This window comes from Pocillopora damicornis, chromosome 3, assembly GCF_964200805.1.
Source record: "Pocillopora damicornis chromosome 3, jaPocDami1.2, whole genome shotgun sequence".
In the NCBI taxonomy this organism is placed as follows: Eukaryota; Metazoa; Cnidaria; class Anthozoa; order Scleractinia; family Pocilloporidae; genus Pocillopora; species Pocillopora damicornis.
Genome location: NC_142672.1, coordinates 16,122,324 through 16,145,014, shown reverse-complemented (window position 1 = coordinate 16,145,014; position 22,691 = coordinate 16,122,324). Strand labels below are relative to the sequence as shown.

The 22,691-nt window shown below is 38.4% G+C and overlaps 3 protein-coding genes across 5 annotated transcripts; 2 read left to right on the top strand and 1 right to left on the bottom strand.

Annotated features, from left to right (window-relative positions):
* Positions 1-5,357: 5,357 nt before the first annotated feature.
* Positions 5,358-13,421, top strand: LOC113682727 (rhodopsin). Of its 2 annotated transcripts, none has more exons than XM_089198774.1 (3): positions 5,358-5,796; positions 10,475-11,117; positions 12,326-13,421. In XM_089198774.1, the coding sequence occupies exons 2-3, from the start codon at positions 10,495-10,497 to the stop codon at positions 12,801-12,803; spliced, it is 1,101 nt and encodes a 366-aa protein (XP_089054900.1). In that variant the 5' UTR covers positions 5,358-5,796; positions 10,475-10,494; the 3' UTR covers positions 12,804-13,421. The 2 variants fall into 2 exon arrangements, with proteins under 2 accessions (XP_089054900.1, XP_089054899.1); XM_089198773.1 differs by lacking the exon at positions 5,358-5,796 and adding an exon at positions 8,837-8,968.
* A 784-nt stretch (positions 13,422-14,205) lies between these two features.
* LOC149048498 (rhodopsin-like) lies at positions 14,206-20,597 on the top strand. 2 transcript variants are annotated; one of them, XM_089201597.1, is made up of 4 exons: positions 14,206-14,342; positions 15,965-16,197; positions 16,709-17,346; positions 18,096-20,597. In XM_089201597.1, exons 3-4 carry the CDS (start codon positions 16,724-16,726, stop codon positions 18,580-18,582), a joined length of 1,110 nt encoding a protein of 369 aa, XP_089057723.1. In that variant the 5' UTR covers positions 14,206-14,342; positions 15,965-16,197; positions 16,709-16,723; the 3' UTR covers positions 18,583-20,597. The 2 variants fall into 2 exon arrangements, with proteins under 2 accessions (XP_089057723.1, XP_089057722.1); XM_089201596.1 differs by lacking the exon at positions 14,206-14,342 and adding an exon at positions 14,626-14,757.
* On the bottom strand, positions 19,324-20,662 carry LOC113682728 (uncharacterized). Its single transcript, XM_027199895.2, has one exon. The coding sequence runs from the start codon at positions 20,660-20,662 to the stop codon at positions 19,820-19,822; it is 843 nt and encodes a 280-aa protein (XP_027055696.2). The 3' UTR covers positions 19,324-19,819.
* Between the last annotated feature and the right edge of the window lie 2,029 nt (positions 20,663-22,691).

Genomic DNA, 22,691 nt, shown 5'->3' with positions numbered 1-22,691 from the left:
TATTGGTTCATGGCGTCATCTTTTGCGCTTCTTTAAATCATTTTGTAGAGTACATTTTCAGTTTATGTTTTTTGCACTTAGTTCAAGTGATGACAGTTGAACAATTAGTGAACCCAGCTAGATCTCGAACCCGTAACTTTAGATATAGTGTCTCGCACTTTGTCTATTTGTGTCATGTGATACATTACTCAGATCACCTGTAATTTGTGCGCATTTTCCTTCCATGTGGTATCAGTTTTACCACTGGTGCACTTGAAAAGTTCTTGAAAGTTTCGTAGCATTTTCTGCAAGGGCTACTGACAATATGATAGGCTCTTTCGGACCCATGATTTCGCTTCGCATTTGTGAAAGGCGTTTACACAAATCTCCCTAATCAGCATTTATAGTTAGATAACTTGGTTGAATGTGTCAAGAGGGCAAGTACTAGTTTTTAATGTATTCAAAGCCAAAAGTACCTCAAAAATGTAACATTCCCATGCCAATTTTGCCTTCAAAGTAAGTAAATTCAAAGGACGGCTGTTATATGCAAACGCGGGCTCAGTAAACAATAGTACTAAGTTCGTTTCATAAGGTACTGAATCAGAATAACTGAGCAAACAACGTACTTACATGCTTTAATAGCATCATGAGCAAGGGTTTTCTGTATCGCTGCAGAATTTATTTCTTTTTCTCTCAGTAAACCTCCTTGGCATTGAATGAAATAAAATAAGCTAAAAAATTGCCGCAACTGATTTAGTCTCCTACGCAGCCGTTCTCCGGGATGTCACGCGACGCTCCCCCCAAAGAACGACTGCGAAGGAGACTACAGCTGATGAGGTGTCATCCTGATACGGTGGCCTCCGGTGGCCCTCAAGTCACTCCGAATGCCAAATAAAACCCCCACACTTTCAATTCGCCACGAATTCAAGCTCGCTCCGATTTCTAATAGCTCACTCCAAATTCTAAAACTTAGCTGCAACGTTTAAGACTGGTCACGTGGTGCGAAATGGGTAAACGACAGTCACTGCCATAACAATTTTAACTTCTTAGCTGCGAAGCGGAAGGAATGGTTGACCATCGATCCGCCTGTAACTGCCACAAAATTTTCAAAAATTCGGATTTGTATTACCTTTTATATGCAAAGAATCCTAAGCTTCAGAAGTTTAAGTATCCATGCTATATTTCTTCAACTACTAGTCGCATGAATTTGTGTTTTAATCTGAATGAGTAAATGATCAGGAAAAAATAGTTTCGTCTTCTCGCGATTTTTAAATGTTTTGGTTGTTTTTCGGTTTCATTTAAAACAGATTTGGAATTTTTAGAATAAAAACGATCAAAATAAATACTCAAGAGTAACATCTAGTACCAAAGTGTGTTCTGAACATTTCGAAGACGATGATTTTAAGTTTATAGACGGCCGAGTTAAGAGAATGAAAGATGGCACCTGTCTTTCATTGTTCTTATGATCAGCCAGAGGCTATTTCAAAAGACAACGTGTTTCGTTTCCGGCACCATAAAGTTAGGTAAAGGTTGTCACAAGTCAGGAACATCTTGTATTTTTTGCGATCGATATAGATCGCTCGCTCAAAAGTTTGTCTTTCAGCTCGAGGTGTTTATAATCTCAAATTCAACTCTGCTTCTTTTGTGGCCAAGTTTTATCTTGCCACAGTCTCGTGAGTGTTTATTTATCTGTGAATATGAAAATTTCGGCAAGAGGAAAAGCAGTGTCATCTACAAGATGTCGTCAGAAGCAGATAGTTCAGGAGCCGTTTTGAATTATTGTTCACCCATTCAAACCACGTGACCACATAGCTAAAAGGGTCTACTCGAAACAACGCTCACTCCGCATGCCCAGCGACCTCCTTCCGTATTCAAATAGCTCCGTACTTAACTTCGTCTACTTTCGACAAATACAGCATGCAAACGCGGATGTAATCAAAGTTGAGGTGAATTAGGATCTTCCGGTGAAGCCCTTTGCCAAGAAAATTCATCCCAAAGATAGATCATGAAGCATTGATAGTGTAATAAATTTTTTTTTGCAAATACTTTTTTTCAATAACTCGCGCGTAGCCAAAAAAACAAGCTCAAAATGACAGGGTGGCCACAAATCCAACGCAGAATGCAAGCACATGTACTGCAGTTTCATCTCAACTCACTACCAATTCAATCCTCCCCGTGAAACCAACGCTAAGCCGCAATTTGCTCTCAAAATTTCTAGTTTAGACGTTTCTTACAACCTGCGAACACATTCCCACGACACATGACAAGTTGAAAACCAGCTTGGTAACCCTGCCTCCATTGCAAACTGAGCTCATTAGGATTTGGAAAAGTAGTACAAAATCGACTTTTATTACGCGAGATTTTTTGCCTTTGTTACGAAGAAGAAAAGCGACTAGTTAAAATTCAATGTGTTATTATTATGCGAATTTTTAGGCTTCCCACCGGCACTTTTGCAGTACCATCTCATACTTTGGTCAACACCGTCACCGTGGCAAAGCCACACAAAGCACAAGTATGGCAGTAAATGACAAAGGCACATATGAGAACATACAAATATTTTTCAACGAATCGATCGACTGTGCGATGTCCCCTCATCTCTGAGCTGCACTGTATACACCCGATTGCAGTCTCAGACTGCCTGTTCTTTACTTTGAATTCATCTGAAAAAAATGCTCGACGGGGTATATGTTTTTAATCCCAGGTGATGCACTGATCGGCAAAGGCTCTAATCTTTTAACCCTTCATTTTAACAGCTTTTTATACGACACTCTACGATTGCCTAATGACATTAAAATTTCAACTCTGAACAGAGGAATGTGATAAAACGTGGCACATTGCATGACTGGATTGTCAGTATTTCATACAGTGTTGTTTTTCGACTATTTCTCCAATAAGAAAAATTAGTCAGAGCAATATCTATAAGTGGCTTCCAAAGATATTTCTTACCTTCTGACGACAAATTGTTTTTGTACTTGTTATTTTATTTGGGTTTATCAGCAGTGAAATTAAAAATCGCGTCATGCCATCTTCTACAGAACTGTTTGACCATGAGGTGTTGTAGCTTTGGTCACAAAACAGCTGTTGTAAAGGCGATCAACGCAAACGCTAAAGTTCTGTTCAGCTGTTCAAATTAATTTTTGGTAGTCATCTGAACATAGCTTTTGTTTAAGTCCAACTGACTGGTCTTGTCTTAGTACCACTGGATATAAAAGTACATGAAATACCTCAATAAAAAGCAAGCAGAAGGTTTTGAAAAAGTTAATAAGTCTAAGCAAATGATTTAATTTGGTCATTAATAATAGAGAAATATAAAAAAAAAGGGGGGGAGAAGAGTCTCAGGTAAATTCAAATAAATTTAAGTTGTTAAATACGCATACAACGATAGTCGTAACGCAAAACAAGTCATTGAAAGTAAAAGCATGTATATTAATTAATATGAGAGTCCAAACTTCCAAAGAAGCAAACAAAGACCTGATGATTCAATTTAGCAGTAGAAACTAGCAGTGATAACTTAACATTGAAGAATACGTGATCGATCACTCTTTTTCGTTAGGATGGCACTGTACTATAGTTATGTTGTAAGCGTGACAGTTGAGAAATAGTTAATAGATAGTTAATGTTGTTATAGTTATGTTCAATCCTGAGCTATTCCTTTGCCCGTAGTAAACTTCACCCGGGGTCGAAATTAACTGTTTCATATGACTAATTAACGAGGATTACATTCATAACACCACAAACATGTTATATGCAGCGTATCGAGTATTCCCTGTAAAGTCTTCCACGTCCACGCACAGCATGCTGTTGTAATTATTTGCGGTCAGGCGATGAATCTTGTCAATTCCGAGCCAAAACTCACTATTCAGGGCCCAGTTGTTCAAAATCGGATAACGTTATGCAATGAATAAATCGATATTCAGCGGAGAAGAAATAACGAAACGTACTACGCTGTCCACCGGATAGAGATTATATCAAGGGAGAGAATTATCCACCTTTCGAACAACCAGTGCCACACGGAGTCGGGGAAGCCTTGTGAGAATTAAGTGCCAAACCCAAGAACACAACATATTGTTAAAGCCTAGTTGAATTTACGCAATGTCGGTTACAATTGGTTAGACCATGTAGCTGACGACTTTTGGTCGCCCAATTAAAATGAAAGGCTGTTAAGGTGATTCCTCAAAAGTTGTCCAACATTTTTTAACTCCTCCTTAAATGTTCCCAACAAATGTCTATTCAAGAAATACAATTTAAAGATAAGTCACCATACTCGTTTTAAGAGATAGGATGAGGCAAACTTACCCCACTCATGCCTGTTCAGAAACTAATCACGCGCGTCATGTGATCGGTTCACGGTACATTTAAGGTAGCTGGAAGCAGGGGTGTTTAAAGTAACATTAATAAAAATTGGACAGGTAAAGGGTCTCGAGCGTATGGAACAATTTGGTATATAATTTATGAAAAATCATGCAATTTTATGCGACATCGACTCAAAACGTTCCATGAGTCGTTGCTTTGAAGGTCATAATTTACATCATCGGGTAACGGACTTTGTGGAAACTTTTTTCCCTTCGCTGAATTTGTTTCTAATTCGTCCAGTTTGAAGGGGACAATTTGTTCGCTAAAATTATACAATAAAAAATGCAGGTCACGGTGCTCGTTCACGAGCCAGAGGCCATCGTACCTCTTTGCCTGGCCATTAATTGAAAGACGATACCGTGTTCTCGAAATGCGCGCGGTTATTCGCCTGAGTTTTATGCGCAGTACAGGATGCACAGTGCAATACTGAGGAATCACCTTAAGCTGCGAATTGGAGCAGAGGGACTTTGAATTGTTTATGTAATTATTTTCCTTCCTAGTCCTATTGTGGCTTAGCTGCTCCGTGCCTAAAAACCACTAGCAACGCAGGCTCATATCAAGTGTTTTTCGGTGCAAGTCTTATGACTTATTTCTATCAAACCTAAAAAGAAATCCCAGGTTAATGAATAAATGCTTAGACGAAGTAAGAATAATGTTAGAATATGTTGTTTTTCGGTGCAAGTCTAATTACTTATTTCTATCAAATCTAAAAAGAAATCCCAGGTTAATGAATAAATGCTCAAACGAAGTAAGAATAATCTTAGGATACTTTGGGTTTACTTGTAATTACAAGACAAACGCTTGCGGCTAAATGCGTGTTTTTACGTACTCGAACAGTCAAGTGACTCCACTGTATCTGATGGCGCACCCGCTAATTAGTATTGTGTTAGGATGATTTTAAGAAATTACTTTTTTGAAAGGAAAACTCATTTCTTAAAACGATGCAAAAGGTGAAATTTTGCGAGACCTTTGTTTGTTATATAACATTTTTTACACGAACAATGACTCATCTATGATCGAGAATTGCAGTAGTTCCACTTAGCGACAACTTCGGTTAGTTCTGAGGTGAGAATTTACCATTCTCTAGCCTAGATAAAAAATGCAAAACCAATGAGTACCGTGGCCAAATATTTTTGCATACAAGTCGCTGGAGCAGTACCGATGCCAGAATTAATCTGCAAGCCACACGTGAATACGTTGCACGTGTATACGCGTACGTTGCAGGTCTATTATTAAAACTGAAACATGACATAACATGCCATGGTGCTTAAGGCAAAAGTTTCTTAGGAGGCGAAATCTCAATATCTATATTTACCTAGGGGCAATATGTAATTTTCAATGTCCTAATGGGTTACTTATAAAAGAATACGTGACACTACTTTATGCAAGGATACGACGTCTAAGTGTTGGATGAATCTTGAGAGGCATCGAGCCAGAGCGGGAACAGCTGCACGCCGAAACGTGGTAAGTGAATATTTGTATCATTTATGAATTAGATATTTCAGAGAGTTTTCGGGCCTTGGATGTCAAACCTCGATAACGTTATATATTTCGACGGTCGAGCCAAACGGTGCATAGATTTGGATAGGAAAGGAGAACGACCTTCATATAGCAACCAAATCGATTACTGCGCATGCCCGTTCTCCATTCTCGGTCCTGATTTGCAAAGGAAAGCATTTTTTTTTTCTAACTCAGACAATTTTTAAGGGATGCCTTCAATCAGTCCTCATGTGTTTCAATCGTTGATTTACTCACTCTTTGGGCTTATTCGTAAGGTATCAAGACAAACACTTGCAGAGAAATCTCCCCCTGTTAGTTTCGACACATTCTAGCAATTAAACAGCTCCAATCAAGCTTTCTATCTGCACCTTCAAACAAAAAACAAAACACGTATGTATTCGTTTTTGGTAATTATAACATTTGAAAGATGTAAGATTTTTCCAGTTCTCGACTTTGACGCAATTGTTATCGCTCGCCTAGTTGATGAGATCATTGGTATGGGATATGCGTCACAGTATATAAGTAATGTTGTGGACAATCTGGATAAGACGATTCTTAGAGGCTGTCGTTTGCAATAGGGATTCTTTGCTCAGCCATTTTCCTTCCTCCCTCAGTTCTTCACAGCATGCAGTACTGAAGCTACAAATTATCCTAGTTCCCTTAATTGGGCGTATGATATACAAATGAACTTATTGAGAGATTTAGAGATTGGAAAGACGTTGATATATTTGCTTCATCAAAACCCTTTACGTATATTCTGGAACCAGAGAAAACGCATTATGATGCTGGCTTCGATTTTTGTTATCTGTAAATATTCAAATCTGCAATAAAACTATGGGAACTATGTTTAGTGCTGAGAATTTATAACAGAACTGAATTTATATCTAAGAAGTTAACGGAAAGATCTTTACAATCTAATACGTCAGTGTCGACAATTTCTCAAATTTTTTCGAGTCAAACTTCCTTCCTAGCAGTACGTACCCACTCATCAAAGTAAATTTTATGACATACGATTGTCATTGAGGCCCTTAACTATAAAAATGCCTTTTCAAAAAAACTGGTTTGGATAAAAACGATCTGTTATGGAAGGTTGCAAAGACGAAATTCAGCCTAGTCTGCTGGGATGCCTTGAGAAATTAGATCTCCCGTGAGATCCCACGCACAACCAAACAGGAACTTGTCTCGCAGAGCTCGCAGTTTATCACTGTTATCATTACTAGGTCGATATTAGATCGTATGTTGCTAGGATCAGCAGTGTCATAAACATCGCGTTCGTTTAAAGAGTGTTGAAGATGGTGAATTCTAAGCTCGGTAACGATGTGAACAAAGATATTTAATCGTGTTGTCACGAACGTGATAAATAGAAAAGTTTCTGATTCAGCTTCCTCCTTCCTTCGTTCAAGACGAAAAATATATTTTCTTCATACGATATTTGTTTTGGATTTATTGAAAAAAAATAAATGACCCCATAAGGGTCCCCACGCATTTCGCCTTAGAGCACATTTTGTGCCTGCAACACTGATAACATTTTTCCAATAGTCGTTTGATGAACGCCGTCGCATCTATATTTGTCATATTTGAGACTGCCAGTTTCACTAGCACTGTTTGGTATCAGTTGGAGCTGTAGACTTCTAACATTGGTAAGTTAATACTGAAAACATTTTGCAATAATGCAAGAAAGTCAGCCTTCTTCAGAGGTAGCCGCAAATCGTTTTGCCTTGATACGAACATCGGTAGACCTTATTTTAGAGATCGTGCGTTGCGGCGTTTCTTGGTTACTGTTCTGACAGTTTCTCTCATGAAGCTATCATCACCGAGTTTTTTGAAAAGCTCAGATCCCACCACTGTCACCATATGCGATACGAATTATAGCAAAAAAGCATGTAAGTAGATGATATAAATCTTACGACCTTCATATAGTAACCAAATCGATTACTGCGCATGCCTGAGCCAACTTTCGCCGAGGCCTCGTCGAGGCCCATAACTGACACTAGTAACGCTGACGGGAACCCGTCTAATGAATAAAAATTTAACATGTAAATCTTTCGAATGAGTAGTTATTTTTTGTATTGTTTTGATATTGTATTGATCAAAAACATCTGCACTTTTAAAAATTAATAAGTTAGGAAAACCCGATAGCATTTGCTACATAGAGAGAAGACGTCCTTTCCGTCCCGTAATTTGTTCGCCTCATAAACTGAAAATTGATTTTGCAGCAGTGACTTTAGAAATACGAAAGATGACATAAGGTGGACCAAACATCTGTTTTCTTTCCCTAAAGAGAAATCCTCACTGCTTGAAATTTCAGATACCTTTTAAACATGAAAAACATTGGAATTTTTTTATTCTTCTTTTATTCGTGATCTCGTAAAGTTTTTATTGATTCATTTCATTCTATATTTCCTTCCTCTATTCCGGTCACTTTGACTCAATTTTATAACCTGGAAAGTTCAAATTAAGTGCCACGCAATTGAAAATTGATGGATCGTGGCTTTAGTTATTTCAGTTAACCCAAATTGATTGTTGAGAAATGCTGTGATGAAGCTGAAAACATACCGCGTAGGCATAAAAACGTTTTGCTAACAAATGGAACAGTTGCACTGTTTACGACTGTTGGCGTCTTGAAGAAACTCAACTGGGAAATCATTGATTTTTAAACTAACAACTGATACAATTGACCCCTGGCCCTTTTTATAAAAAAAAGTAATACTCTATGGTTAAATTTACTGAATTTTGAGATTTCCTTCCTTCCTTTTGCCATAAATTGAAAGAAGGAACCAGATTGCATGGGAGTTTGAATAGCAATTTGGTCAACATATGTAGGCGTTTCAAAAGCCTGGAGCACTTCTCTGTTGCATTATGTTAATGGTTTTCAATCTAAAAACTGTTTCTTGCAAGTGTCATAAATACAAAAGCCTTGAGCTAAATTATCCCTTTCATTTGTGGCTATTTTGACAGTAAAGCGAAATTACTTACCACTCAATTTAACCTCAATTGTTATGAAATTCTTAGTTGGAGACGACAAACTATATCACTTTGTCTCCAGGTTTTAGTCCGATTATTTGAGTTCCTTCCATGAATGCGCGTGTTCCTTCATCGGAAAGACAAGAAGAAACTGTTTATAATCAAAGTTTGGGTAAGTTCCACCTTTTTCTCACGATCTCAAGATATAGAGTTCGCCCCCATCACGATTCGGTTCTTTAAAAAATGTTGCGTCTTGAGGCTTGTAAATCATTCGCTCAACCTCCAGCATCTATAACTTGCATTATTCAGGTACCACTCAGTCAAACAGAGACCTGTGAAAAACAAGGTTGTACTGTAGCCTCTCAATATTTAATAAGGAGCTACTCAGTCAAACAAAGACCTGTGGAAAAAAAGGTTGTACTGCTAGCCTCTCACTATTTAATGAATTAATCGTTCGTCGCCCAAAAGTATCAATCGAGAAATCAGTCTTATGAATTTTACCGCTTAAGTTATGTAACATCGAAAATTGCCCGTGAAGAGTGTGAAGTAGTGCACGAATCCTGTCCCTGTTCAGAGTATCGCCTTATCGGTTTTCAAACACTTTGTTCTCTACATACTTCTAGTATCATATCACGTGATACTTATCTCAGTCCTTATGGCAAAATATAATCAGACTTTTCCCCTCGATTTTCCATGTAAGTGACTTATTTTTAAGTCATATATTTTTTTTGTTTCCGCGTGCCTAACCTAGCTGCGAATGTCTTGCAGGTTTCTTTCTGTTGAGCCGGATAAAAAAAACCTATCAACATTGTCATGAACTTGTCATTTAAGAGTTTCATACTAAGATGTTAATGGCTGGCTTCACTATCAGTTTCCAGTTCTTTGAACTGTTTACGGTCGGGTACAATTTCTACGATTTGTCGACATAGAGAAAGCTTTGAATGTTTTTATTCTGTTGGTCTTGTAGGCAATTATTTTATTGACATGTCTGTTTTCCCCACGAATATTAAATAAACACCTGCTTTTTATGACATTAAAAGTCGAGGGTGTTGTAAAAGTTAAAATTCTGAACATTAATAGCCTACTTTAAATATATACCAATTCTCATTGGTCAACAATGAATGTACAAGTAGGTTATAAATGTCCTTTGGTTTGGTTCCTCTGAACCAATGAGTTGCCACCACAAACTCAATTGTTTATTCGGAAGTGTTTGTAATTCATCACAACTTAAATACAATCATATACGAGTATGCCAACTATGGAGTTATTTATATACTTTATAAGGGTATATACTTCTTTCAATAAATATTACCAACAGTAATGAGACGATCAAATTAGTTTTATTCATTTAGAAATGTAAAAGCTTCGACAGTTTCTCCTGGAATTTCTAAACGATGAAATAAATCTATGATAAGGATTTTATAATGTATCTACAAGTCTTTAGTTCAGCTGTGCTTCGTTTTGGAACCAACGTGAAGCAATTCGGTGTCCACAAATTATTCAGCAATTTTCAAAACGGGCCACATGCAAGTTTTTACGACAGAGAGGGCGTATATTTCCATAACCTAAATCACTTTTCGCCTGTTGGTTAGTGAAATGGTTGATTTCGTATACACCCTGTAACCTTTATTTAATAACTCTTACTGAAATTAAGAGTTTACAATTTTCTTTCGTCAAGGTTCCAAGTCGCTAAAAAGTATGCAGCAAGCTTCAAACCAAAGCGGTCAGGAGGCATTTTTGTGGCACAAGGATGGTTACCTGGCTTATGGCACTGTCATGTTCTGCATCCTAACCATTGGTTTTGTTGGCAATGGTTTAACTCTTATTGTTTTGCACCAAAGAGAACATCGTAACCGTGGTGTAAACTCTCTGATGATGAATCTAGCCTTGGCGGACATTTTCATCGTCGCTCTAGGTTACCCGATAGCAATTCAAGCCAACCTTAGGGGGAAGTCTCTGGACAGGTCTCGATGCATCTGGTCTGCCTTTGTAAACGGTACCGTGGGTATAGCGTCCATCGCAACTCTAACCGAAATGGTTTTCGTTCCGTATTATGGCCTGAGGCAAGTCAACTCTGATACTAGACTATCGGTGGGACAAATCGTATGTATGATCGCTAGCGCCTGGTTGTATGGGGGTCTTTGTATGGCTCCACCTCTTTTGGGCTGGAATAGATTCGTTCTTGCTGCCTCTAAAGTGAGTTGCTGTCCTGACTGGGCAGGAAGATCAGCTTCGGACACAGCCTACAGTCTTCTCCTTGTTGTCTTAGGATTTTTTCTTCCGCTTACTGTCATGGTCCTGTACTACTACAAAATTTACCGGTAACTTGAATTTTTGTGTTCATGGGTAAGGTAATTCACTCTCACAATGCCTCCTCCTCCCTGGGGAACATGGATGATTATAAGTGCACTTTCGAGGAAACTTGACTTAACAGTAAGGGCGGGGCTTACCTGCTATCGGTAACATCATGTCCGGGCGGAGTAGCAATGCTCCTAACGCTGATTCATGCTACAGAAATAGCGATTCGCTCTGGTCAAACAAACTTGAAATACTCAGCTGAAAGTAAATCCTTTATTTTTGAGCCATTTAAATACATATAACTCGCTGAGAGTGGAGGCGCGGTTGCCTCATGGTTAGTGCGCTCGACTTCAGATGGAGTGGTCCGGGTTCGAGCCCTGGCCGGGGTCATTGTGTTGTGTTCTTAGGCAAGACACTTTACTCTCGCAGTGCTTCTCTTCACCCAGGTGTACAAATGGGTACTAGCAAATACGCTGGGGGTAACCTTGCGATGGACTAGCATCCCATCCAGAGGGGAGTAGCAATACTCCTAGCCGCTTCATGCCAAGGAAACCGGAGTTAAGCGCCGGCCCCATGGGCCAATTGGGCCTGTATAAAGGCTTTACTTTACCTCGCTGAGGGTTTGGTAATCTCTTTAAAGAGATTTAAGTGTACATCGTTTCTAATTTTCTCATCTGTCTAAGAGATTAATGCACTCACCTTTTGCATAATCCTTCTTAACTTCAGACAAGTAAAAGTTTGTAATATCGTATTTGATAACTTTTGATAGTTTGGGGACTTACGAGACCTATGCCTTGTTCCCCCCTTCTGGTTGAAAATGGGTGATTGTTACATAACAATCTTATTAATATACCCTCTGCTAACAAATGCTGAGCTTTCTGCCTAAAATGTGATTAACTATTGATTTTTCTAGATAGGATCTAGGTGAGGGATCTCAATGTGGTTTAACCGTTAGCCGTAAAAATGCTGAAAAATTAATCTTAAGGCATGACGAAACCGAAAAATCTAGCAGTGAACCATGAAACTCTTTAAACAGCCGTAAAACGGCGCAAAACCAAACCTTAAAGCGCGTAAAGCTAAAAAATTTAAAAGTTAGCTGTAAGCGCCACTACCTAAGAGATTATAAACTGTTTATAATTTCTCACCACCACCCCATTGATACCCTCAGATAATAATTCATAGGGATAAGCATTTTACAATCTCAAACTCTCAATAACCTCTCTTCCTATAGACTTGTTCATCAAGCAATTGTGCCAGGAAACATCGCAGTGCAAATGAGACGACGGTATTCCAAACTAAAGATAGTGCGCATGACAGCGTTATCTGTGGTCATTTTTGTGCTAAGCTGGTCGCCATATTGTTTAGTCAGCCTCTTTGCAGTGTTCACCGGGAGGCATGTAATAACATCCGGAGAGGCGGAAATTCCCGAGTTGCTGGCCAAAGCGTCTGTCATCTACAACCCTATTGTGTATACCATCAAGAATCGAAGATTTCGAACAACGCTGCTTCGTATCTTTCACGTAAGGCGGGTTAGAAACAAAGTGCATTCGTTAACGAATCAGTCGCGAAGTAGAGATATCCTTCAAAATAGCACGCGTTGCTATGGAAGCAAAACGAGTAAAGGCCACAACCCTATACACATCATGAAGTTAATTCCGCGAGGTCCTCTTACAGAACGGGTCGAGCATCTACATCCTCCAGGAGTTTAATTAGAGGCGCTAAACTCTTGAGAGCTGATTTCGATACATTATATGGGTTCAGAGAAGCCGTGTATAGATTTAACAGATAGATTCCAAGTTGCCGTGCGTCTGTTCAGTAATAGATCACGAATGACGTCAAAATGTGGTAAGAACAAAAAAGTGGCACACGAGGCGCAGCCGAGTGTGTTACTGATGTTCTTACCACATTTTGACGTCCTCTGTGATCTATTACTGAACAGACGCACGGCAACTTGGAATCTATTTGCTTTATATAATAAAGAATTAAAAAAAGTTTTAATAGTGACGTCATCTATACGTCTGTCCTCCAATAGATCATAAGTGAGAACCAATCAGAATGCGTGTATAACTGAGCTTATTATGTAAATTAATATGGACTGGTAACTAACTCTATAGCTTGGCAGCTTTTCAGCTTGTATGCTCACTTAAAATAGAACAGAAAGATTTTTAGCGGTCTACGATCTAAATTCGCAACTATAATCAGAGTAGCTTTGGTTCCGTCATCATTTAATAACAGTGTTCTTGGTTTCAATTGTATCTTTAAGTTATTCGCTCCTATATGAGTGTATTCTACTACTTTATTTATTAAATATCAACTTTGAGAGAGAATGTGAAGTGCCTTTTGATTTTAGCTGACTCTTTATTCAATGAATACTCTAAGAGTCTCTTTTTTCTATTTCTTACCGGTTGATAGATGCGTTAGGAATGAAGGATTTTTCGAAAGTAATTTGTCGAAGCGTTTGCTGGCGCAACAAAAGCGTGTTTGTTAAACAATATGGAATATTTTTTATTCTTTTCTTAAATAATAATCATGTTTCGCTTTCTCATTTGTTTCTCAATAGTACATTTAGGTACTTTAAATCAAGAAATTTTTGCATTTTCGTTCCATTGGGATTATCGATTCACTTGACTGCAACATCCATTAAGAATCCATTTCTTTTCATTTACAAAATCTATTTGGTTTATTTTCATTCCTCTTCTCGTCAAATAGCGTTCAGTTCCTTTATTTACTTCATATGTATCTATTTATTTACCGATTTGTGTATTTCTTTTTGTGGACTATCATCTGTTTTGCATCATTTAGTAATATTCAAATCTTCGGATTTTTCTTGCGCTCCAACATTACCATAATAATTGACAACACGATCACCCACAAACCCACTTCATGCCATGCAAATGAACACCATATTGTGAACAGCATTTGCTTCAGAGCATGAGCTGAAACACTCTCGAAATCCCAAAAACAAGATTTATGAAATATCATAAAGCAACGTAAGTAGTGGTTACATAGAAGACTACTTTGAAAACAAATAATGGCCAACGGATTGTACGGAACTAACTTGAATTAGCGCCATGTTATCTGATCTATGACCGGATTTTCTTGATACTTCAATACGTCAACAAATGTCCGGCCAAACTCAATTAAGCGACTTTGATAAAATACAGTGGTGTTAAACACATGTCCTCTTGTAAATTACGTTAGAAAAATCCAAGTTCTTAAATCAACTGCATTCAGTTTAACATAATAAGGTAAGTTTAAGGTTGTATCCATATCTAGTTTTTTCTGTTTCTCATTTAAAATTATATCTAAAGCAGGCAGACTGTTTCGTGTTTTACAGTCAAACATGATGGTATGAACAAGTGATACACAGCATTAAAACTTCCCACTCATAAACTTTTATGGTTTTAGAGAAGGAGTTATATTTACATTCCCCTATTATTTATCAAACTTGACTTAAAACAAATGGCTGATTGCTGTCCTGTCGGTTTTTTGCATGAATGATTTGATTAGATTTTTTTTTTTACCACAAAACAGAAAGTTCGTGTTCAGGTTATTTGATTAGAGCGATAGGTTTGTGCGCTTCTGCGACGTGTTAAAGGAGACGAAAACAAGATACTGAGCGCTAGACACGGAAGAAGAAAAATCTTATTACATGCCCAGTAGGTAAGTTATAAACGTCTGGTAAAGTTTCGGCTTCTTCAGTTTGTGGTTTTGCCGTGACTATTTTACGCTCCTTTTTAATTTCTCGCTGTCAAAAACGCGTGAAAAAATTTCTTAAAAAATGCCCTTTTATTATAGATGCTAAATTTTATCCCTATCATTTTAAGCTGTGAAGGTAAACTTTGAGCAAATGTCAGCGAATAACAAAAGTTTTCAATCATACATTTGTCACTAGCGTGTGACTAAGAAAAAGTCTGAATCGTGCCTCAGTACTTCAGTCGTACATTGGGGCCGGTCAGTCTCTTCACTTCTCGTATGGGCCATTAACTACTTTCACTTGCTTTTCAGACCACTTGGTCTTACTTATCATTTTATTTTCGATATGAAGTACTCTCGAGTTATTGTCCCGCTAAACACTTACCGAACTAAACGGCATTTTTAGAAACATTCAACAAGCCCTTCGTGGAACGTTTATGAAGGAACATCAATAACATTTCAGCTGCTTTCTTTAAATGTTTCCGATGAAAAGCTATTTATTTGATTTATGATGAAGCTTTTGGCAGAGAGGAAAATTTACCGCTGATTCTACGTCCGCCGTCTGGTTCTAATCCTTAAAAAACACTTTTTTCATCAATAAATGCAAATATAATTTCTTCAGCATATACCACCGACTGATAAGTGACAGACGGCATAAGCTGCTTGCTTTGGCTTACTTAGTATTTGTGGTTTAAAAATCTATTTGCTAATCCTAACTTTAAGCTACCAAACGAGGAGTCTATTCTCTCTCCTGAGATAAGCAATTACAGCAATTTATTTACCGGAGCTATTGTTATGAACAAACATAGTTTTCGTGTAGATGAGACTGTGATAGCGTTTGAATTCGGTGGCGAACAAACATGTGGCGAGTTTTTTTAATTTTCTGTTTAGTTTGACGGTGAAAAATTGAATTGAGACCTTAAAATCTAGCGCCCTAACACTAGGTACAAATCCACCACTTGTCAATAACTCATAACGAATATCAGTCAGAGATTAAATACTGTGAAGCTGACATGAATATAAAAACCTTATCTTCGTATCTCCCAGCAGTAGGTTTTCTGCACGCAAACAATATAAAAAGATGTTTACTACATTTTTTGTTAAGATAAAACATGTGTTTTAGCCAATCAGAACAAGTTTAAAACCTATTGTTTTCTGTTTTTTTATCACTTAGTTTAGCCTAAAAGCTGACTTGAACTTTTATTCAAGCATGTTCAAACATGCATGAAAAAGAAGACTTCTGACACAGTCCTCCACCGTCGAGAACCTCAGGATCGCCAGAAGTTCTTTCGACTGAGTCGCTACAGAGCCTAACGGTGTTGGAAACTTTGCGATTGAATGCAGGGTGTCGAAAGCCAAGGCAAATATCAAAATAACCTCTCCTATTTCTGCGATAAAGCAAAAAAGGTAACCATTACAATAAAGAAATTCAGAGTTAAAGTTACTAAGCTTACAACCTCCAGTCTATGGGTTTTAGGCTAGTGATCGAAAACTTTAAGATTTTGATGATTTTTAACGAGAGACCTCTTCAAATGAAAGATGACTTAACGGCCTCGGTACCACCCACCATCTGCACCGAGATGAACAGATGCCGACTTCGACGCTTCAGGCGCTGGATAATTTTATTAATAGAGCAACTGATTCGTAAGAAAAGGCGTTTCACGAACCAATCACGATGTTCAGTTAAATAAAACCAATGAAATAAATGTGATATCACCTTAAACACAAAGAGAATCGTGTAGAAGGATTTGAAGATGCGTCAACTCTATCAAAGGGTTGAAACGCAAAATACGCCAGCAAGGCCATGCAAGTGTCAGGCTAAGCGTACGCAAGAAATTAAGGCATGAAACGAGGAGGGTCTACCGATAAAGCCATTTGTTTTTTTAGAAACTAATTAGCGCTTTGCATTTTTATCTAGTTTTGAGGTCGAAACATGGAGCGAGCTTCAAACCAAAGCAGTCAAGAGATATTTGTATGGCATAAGGATGGCTACCTGGCCTATGGCATTGTCATGTTCTGCATCTTAACCATTGGTTTTGTTGGCAATATTTTAGCTCTTCTTGTACTGTACCAAAGAGAACATCGAAACCGAGTTATAACCCCCCTGATGGTCAACCTCGCGTTGGCAGATATCTTTATAATCGTGTTTGGATATCCGATGGCAATCCAAACTAATCTCCGGGGGAAGCTTCTGGATAGCAAAACTTGTGTTTGGTCTGGATTCGTAAACGGTGCTGTTGGTATATCGTCTATTATCACACTTACTGAAATGGTTGTAGTATCCTACGTCGGTTTGAAGCATGTACGCCCTACTGAACGACTGACAGGGCCGCAAATCGCATGTTTGATTTCCATGGCATGGATTTACGGAAGTCTCTGCATGCTTCCTCCTCTGTTAGGGTGGAATCGGTTTGTTCTTAACGCTTCTAAAATAAGTTGCTGTCCTGACTGGACGGGGAAGTCAGTTGCAGATACAACTTACAATATCTTCCTGGTTACGATGGGTTTCTTCATTCCTCTTACCGTCATGGCAGCCTGTTACTACAGAATTTACAGGTAAATCAGAAGGTCTTTTTTCCCCTATATTTTCTCTATTTAGCTCATTTTTTTGATGACTACTCTATTTTGGCACTCAGTCATAGACTCCTGTGGCCATTACTTGTGTTTTTGTACAGCTGGCAGTGCCCGTGGCCACCATAAAGCGAACCTAATAATTTTAGGAGCCGGAATGTCGGCGATAGGTTCGCAAAAAGCGGGAAAAGACAGTCAAAACAAGGGAAACATAAATGAATCTCACGTCATAAACACTACTGGCTTTCTTTCACGCCTCTCAAAATAAAAATTTCATTCTTGATTCTTCTTTAAGTGAAATATTTTGCTATATAATAAGCTTTCTCGGTCAAGGTGGCAGAATATTAACCCGCTTTTTTTTGCGTCTCGGTCCAGAAAAACGCAAAATAAGAACTCAGCCAATATCCAGCCATCTTGACCTCACGCTTGGGCAATGATGCACATAAATATTGCTTTAGTTATAGAGATGACAGTAACTTGATCATGCTTGCGACACGTGATATTCTCGTCGTAAACTGCAAGGAGTTGATAGTATTGCTTTATAGAGGCAAAAGAGTCATAAATTGTCTTGCACCACTAAATAAATAAGATGTTTCCAGATATATGCGATCAGAATTCTGGCTTAATTTCGAATAAGGGTTGTTGTGGAAGGCGCTTTCTTGAGATATGGTATGAAGGGATTCTTTTCGTGGGTATACTGGTGTAAATTGTAAAATGTTTTTCTACTTTTTCAGGATTGTTCATCAAGCCATTGTTCCAGGAAATATTGCAGTGCAACTGAGACAACGGAACTCCGAACTTAAAATAGTGCGCATGACAGCAATGGCCGTGACTGCTTTCGTACTCAGTTGGTCCCCTTATTGTTTCGTCAGCCTCATTGCAGTATTTACCCATAGACCTGTTTTAGCATCAGGGGAAGCGGAGGTTCCCGAGTTGTTAGCCAAAGCATCCGTGATCTACAACCCCATCGTGTATACTATCATGAACAGTAGATTTCGAGCAACACTTCTCCAAGTGCTGCGCTTGCGCAGGCGTCAAACTCCAGATAACCGCATCGTAGTATTTCCAGCTCGTGAACGAAGTCGAAACGATCTTTTAAATCACGACAATGTGGAAACAGATAAGAATAAAAAAGAGGTTTACAAAGGACAAAAACACCTACAAGTAACTTCCACTTTTGAAACAAGAGTTCAAAAAACTTTCATTGTCGAACAAATATAGAGACGATGATTTTACCACCAACAGAAAATCAGTCAAGTGCACTGTAACGCCACCATATTTCTGTTTGGTGGACAGTAAACGTTTTGCAAACTTTTATACGACAAATACAGGTGGTAGGTATTTTCCTCAATTCGGAAATCAGCGCTCTCTTTTTAAGAAGATTCATCCAGATGTGATGAGATATATTATTACTGCTGAAATATCCAAAGGAAACAAAGAAGAGCAAAACCTAAGGAATTGTGCCTTGATGATGTAAAATTAGATTCTTATATATGATGTTATGATAACTTTAGGATATTCAGTAACATTAGACAACGAAATATATCTTTGGTGCCGCGGTATCGGAATTATGAAACTCCTGTCGCCATACTCGCGGGGCAACTGTTATAATCCACCCGAAAAAACTGTGTTACATTTGCTGCTCGGGTGCATTCATTCAAAAAACGCAACAGTACAGACCTACGTATTTACCCAAACCTATTTCGGCCGATAAACTTCGGTTTGCATTCCCAGAGTTTCAATTTCTGGTAATGATACCTTAAATCATAGCTGACGGCTAACTTCAACGATCAACTTCAGATTAAACGAAATTGAACCGTTTGGTCCTATGGAAACAAAAGCACTCCAGTTGAAGAAAATCTCAAAAAAGTGGGCTTATCATACGAAATTAAAAAGTTGCAGCTATTTTTCAGTAACCCAAAGAAATTAAGCTGTTTGAAACGAGGAAAAATCCACTAACAGTTAATCAGTGACTTCAGGTTCTTTTTATTATTGGCGGCAGAATATTGAAATTACACTCGGAACGAGATCGAACAGGGTAACACTCCTTCATACCTCTAAATATGAATATTTTGGCAACTTCACAAAAAGACTTGTCTGACAAACAACCTTCTCCCCCCCTCCACAATTTAAATCAATCACCAAGTTAGTAACACGCTGAAAAATCAAATTACGCCGGTAAAAGCAAACCTAACTAATTCAAATTAATGGACAAATAATCCTAGCAAAATGTCATATTAAGCTATCGGTGTGTGCCCCATAATTTCTCAAATTCTACAATTTTCCTTTGGTCCATACGCCATCTTTTTTGATTTGTCCAAATTACAGTGTAATGACATATTGCAAACTAATGAAACAACTCGTAACCAAGCCCCTCTCGTTTCTAAAGTAGTCACAATCACTGAAAGCTACGCGGTGCGTGTGTTCTAACTTTCCCTTTGTCAAACCATTTTATTTATCAAGGGGCAAAAATGCAATAAACAACATTTATGATTAGCATGATTTTTATATTTACATGGGGCTCGGTGGTTTTGAGATCTCCATTTCTGTTACCGACGATGTCGTTTTTTGGGCCAAAAGCGGAAATCATATCATCCAAAGCTTTGAGAACTTGCTCTGTGGTTGGTTCGCCATCCCAGCAAACTCCGTCAAGGCCCACGCCTGTCAGTATGTCAGGGACATCGTTTACTAAAAAGCCTCCACTTACCATGAAAAATCCTTGAAGGTCGCATATCTGACGATAATGGTTTTCCTTTGGATTCTCCATCATGTAACTCTTGATTTTTGACAGATCAGCGGCTGTTGTCGCTAATCCAGCTGTAATGGTGAATTTTTTTACGGCCTCAATCAGATCTTGTATTTTATTGTCAGAAATATGGTCTCGAACCTGCTTGAATTGTCCCTCTTTACGATCCACCCAGTGTTCAAGAAAACCAGTGCAGTTTAGACTAGATTCTTTTCCACATCTGACATCATCGATCGGAGGAGACGATATCTGGACTATCGCAACGTTGCCTTCTTTATGGACTCTCTGCAAGTTATCGATCTCTTCGTCAATAATTGTCGAGCAATTTTTCTCTCCGAACAATGGCCTCTGGCAGACAAGAAAGCCTACGCTGGATACACTCTTCATACGGCAAGCAATCTTGTCTTCTCCTTCAGACGTCTCAGCGCAGAAAGTGTTGTAGTTAATGTTGGGCTTCACTTTATCGATCTCTTCTCGGGCAGTCGCGAAGTCGTCTGCAAATGCCAAGGCTATCACGCCAGCAAAGAAACCCAAACCGAAGTAACATTTGTACATGATGTTTTTGAAGTGACTTGAATTGCCTGTTATATTAAGAGGTTATTGAATTGCAAATTATTACAATGGCCTGAAATCCAATTTCAAGAGCAAGAACGAGAACTTACAGTAACAGCTCCAACAAATAAGAGTGAAAGCGAACTCGAACTGCAGTTACGTAGCTTATCTTTGCTTCCGTTTGAAATCTTGTTGATCTCAAATTCTCAGAAATTAAAGTTTTGTTCGTAGACTTGCGCAATGACATTGGAATGTTTTTCCTTTTTCCTTGAAACAAAAGGATGTTAAGCAACGTTAATTCTTGCTGTAACTCCACACCAAATATATCCAATGACTTCTTCCTCGATAAAATAGCGACTCACCAGCTTTCCCACAACAGTTAGCTTCCATTTCATTTAACACGCGATAAATTGGCAAAAAACGGGAGTCCTTTACCGTGGCTTATAGAAGGTCTATTATTTGAAGTCACGCGTGATTTCCTGCTGTGATTGATGTTATTGTGCAAGACCAGAGTAAAGAACCATATCAAACTCTTTCCCTAGCGCGATGAACATTTGTTTTTCTCGGTTCCAGGTGTACGCGACCATACACATGCTCTCCGTTGCGAATTTTCAAAATGGCGGACAGGCTAAATAGGGAAATAAAAAAAGCAAAGTGATTTTGCAACAAATACTTAACATAAACCCCCGTTAGAAAGGCGAATCCACGATAGAAAGATACAAAACTGTATGATATTGAGATCAGGGAGGTTGACAAAATCAACAAGAGAGGTTGAAAATTCATTACGTTCGCCGTTTAGCACATGCTTCGATGAATGGACACCCTTCAGGGCCAATAGAGGATCTGGATATTTTCCGTTTGTTCGCAGCGAAAAGCTGTTCATTCCCTCGGAAAATTCTCTAGAGGATAGAAAAGAATCGTTCCATGGCCAACTTGCTCGTGAAATAAAGAAAAAGCTTTGGTCTGGACAGCGAGAGGACCCTGATATAAACATAGGCCTTAATGTTGACCAAGATGTTCTCATGGAAGGTCTAGGGAGCGTTTTGCCCGGCGTTCTTCAAAGAGGAAAGATGGTTTACCAATTGGAGTCAAATAGGGTGCTTGATTCATATCTGGGGCTGAAGTGGGATGAAAGAATTTTAAATGTAGGTGAAGATTTTGCCTATGTAATTCCAGGAACTATTAAGTATTGGCTGGGACAAAGAAGTCCAATCATTGAATACAAGCTCATCATTGTAGGTGTTCTTAAACCCTTTCATAACCTGCTGCCTCCAGGAACTGAATCCTGTTTTTCTTCAGAAACAGTTGTTTGAGGGCATCAACCCCTTTGTGAATTGTGGATCTGAAGAAATCTTTAGAAGCTCTATTATTGTATTTTTCCAAGCCTTGCTGTGTGTAATATGCTATGTTCTGATAAAGTGACAGGAACTCAGGAACATTATAACATAGTGCATGCATGTAGGGAGTGACATCTTTTGCTTGGTAAACTTTGAGAAAGTGCTCAAACCATGATTTGATATTTCTTTGCAGTTCAAGAATAACCTCTTCAGATGTAAAATCTAGCCTCAAATCACCAATTATGTCCATAAATTTAGCCCAGATCACTTGTATGTCTTTGTTTTGACTGCAAAGAGGGACAAGCATAGGTCAGAATGTTTATATTCTTAAAGAGTTTCAACTTTTCTGGTTCGGTAAGATCTCTATATTCCAGCTTTTTGCTCTCTTTGTTGATTCTAAAATTAAAAGTGATTCCCATACTTTTGATAAATTCTTCATAACATGCCATGTGTTTATATTTATCTCTTGGGAATCCATCAGAGGTTTTTTTTTCTCAATAGCATCACTTCTTCTCAGCTCTCTTATGAACAAGTTAATCAAAACATCTGAAATCCTCAGAAAAAAATGTAATGTATCTATGATGACAAGGTCCATAGGTATAAAATCAAATAATGGTTGTGCCTTACAGTTTAATTTCCTTCCAGTGGAAAACCTTGCTATTTTAACTTGCTTGCTATTAATTGACCATGTTTTG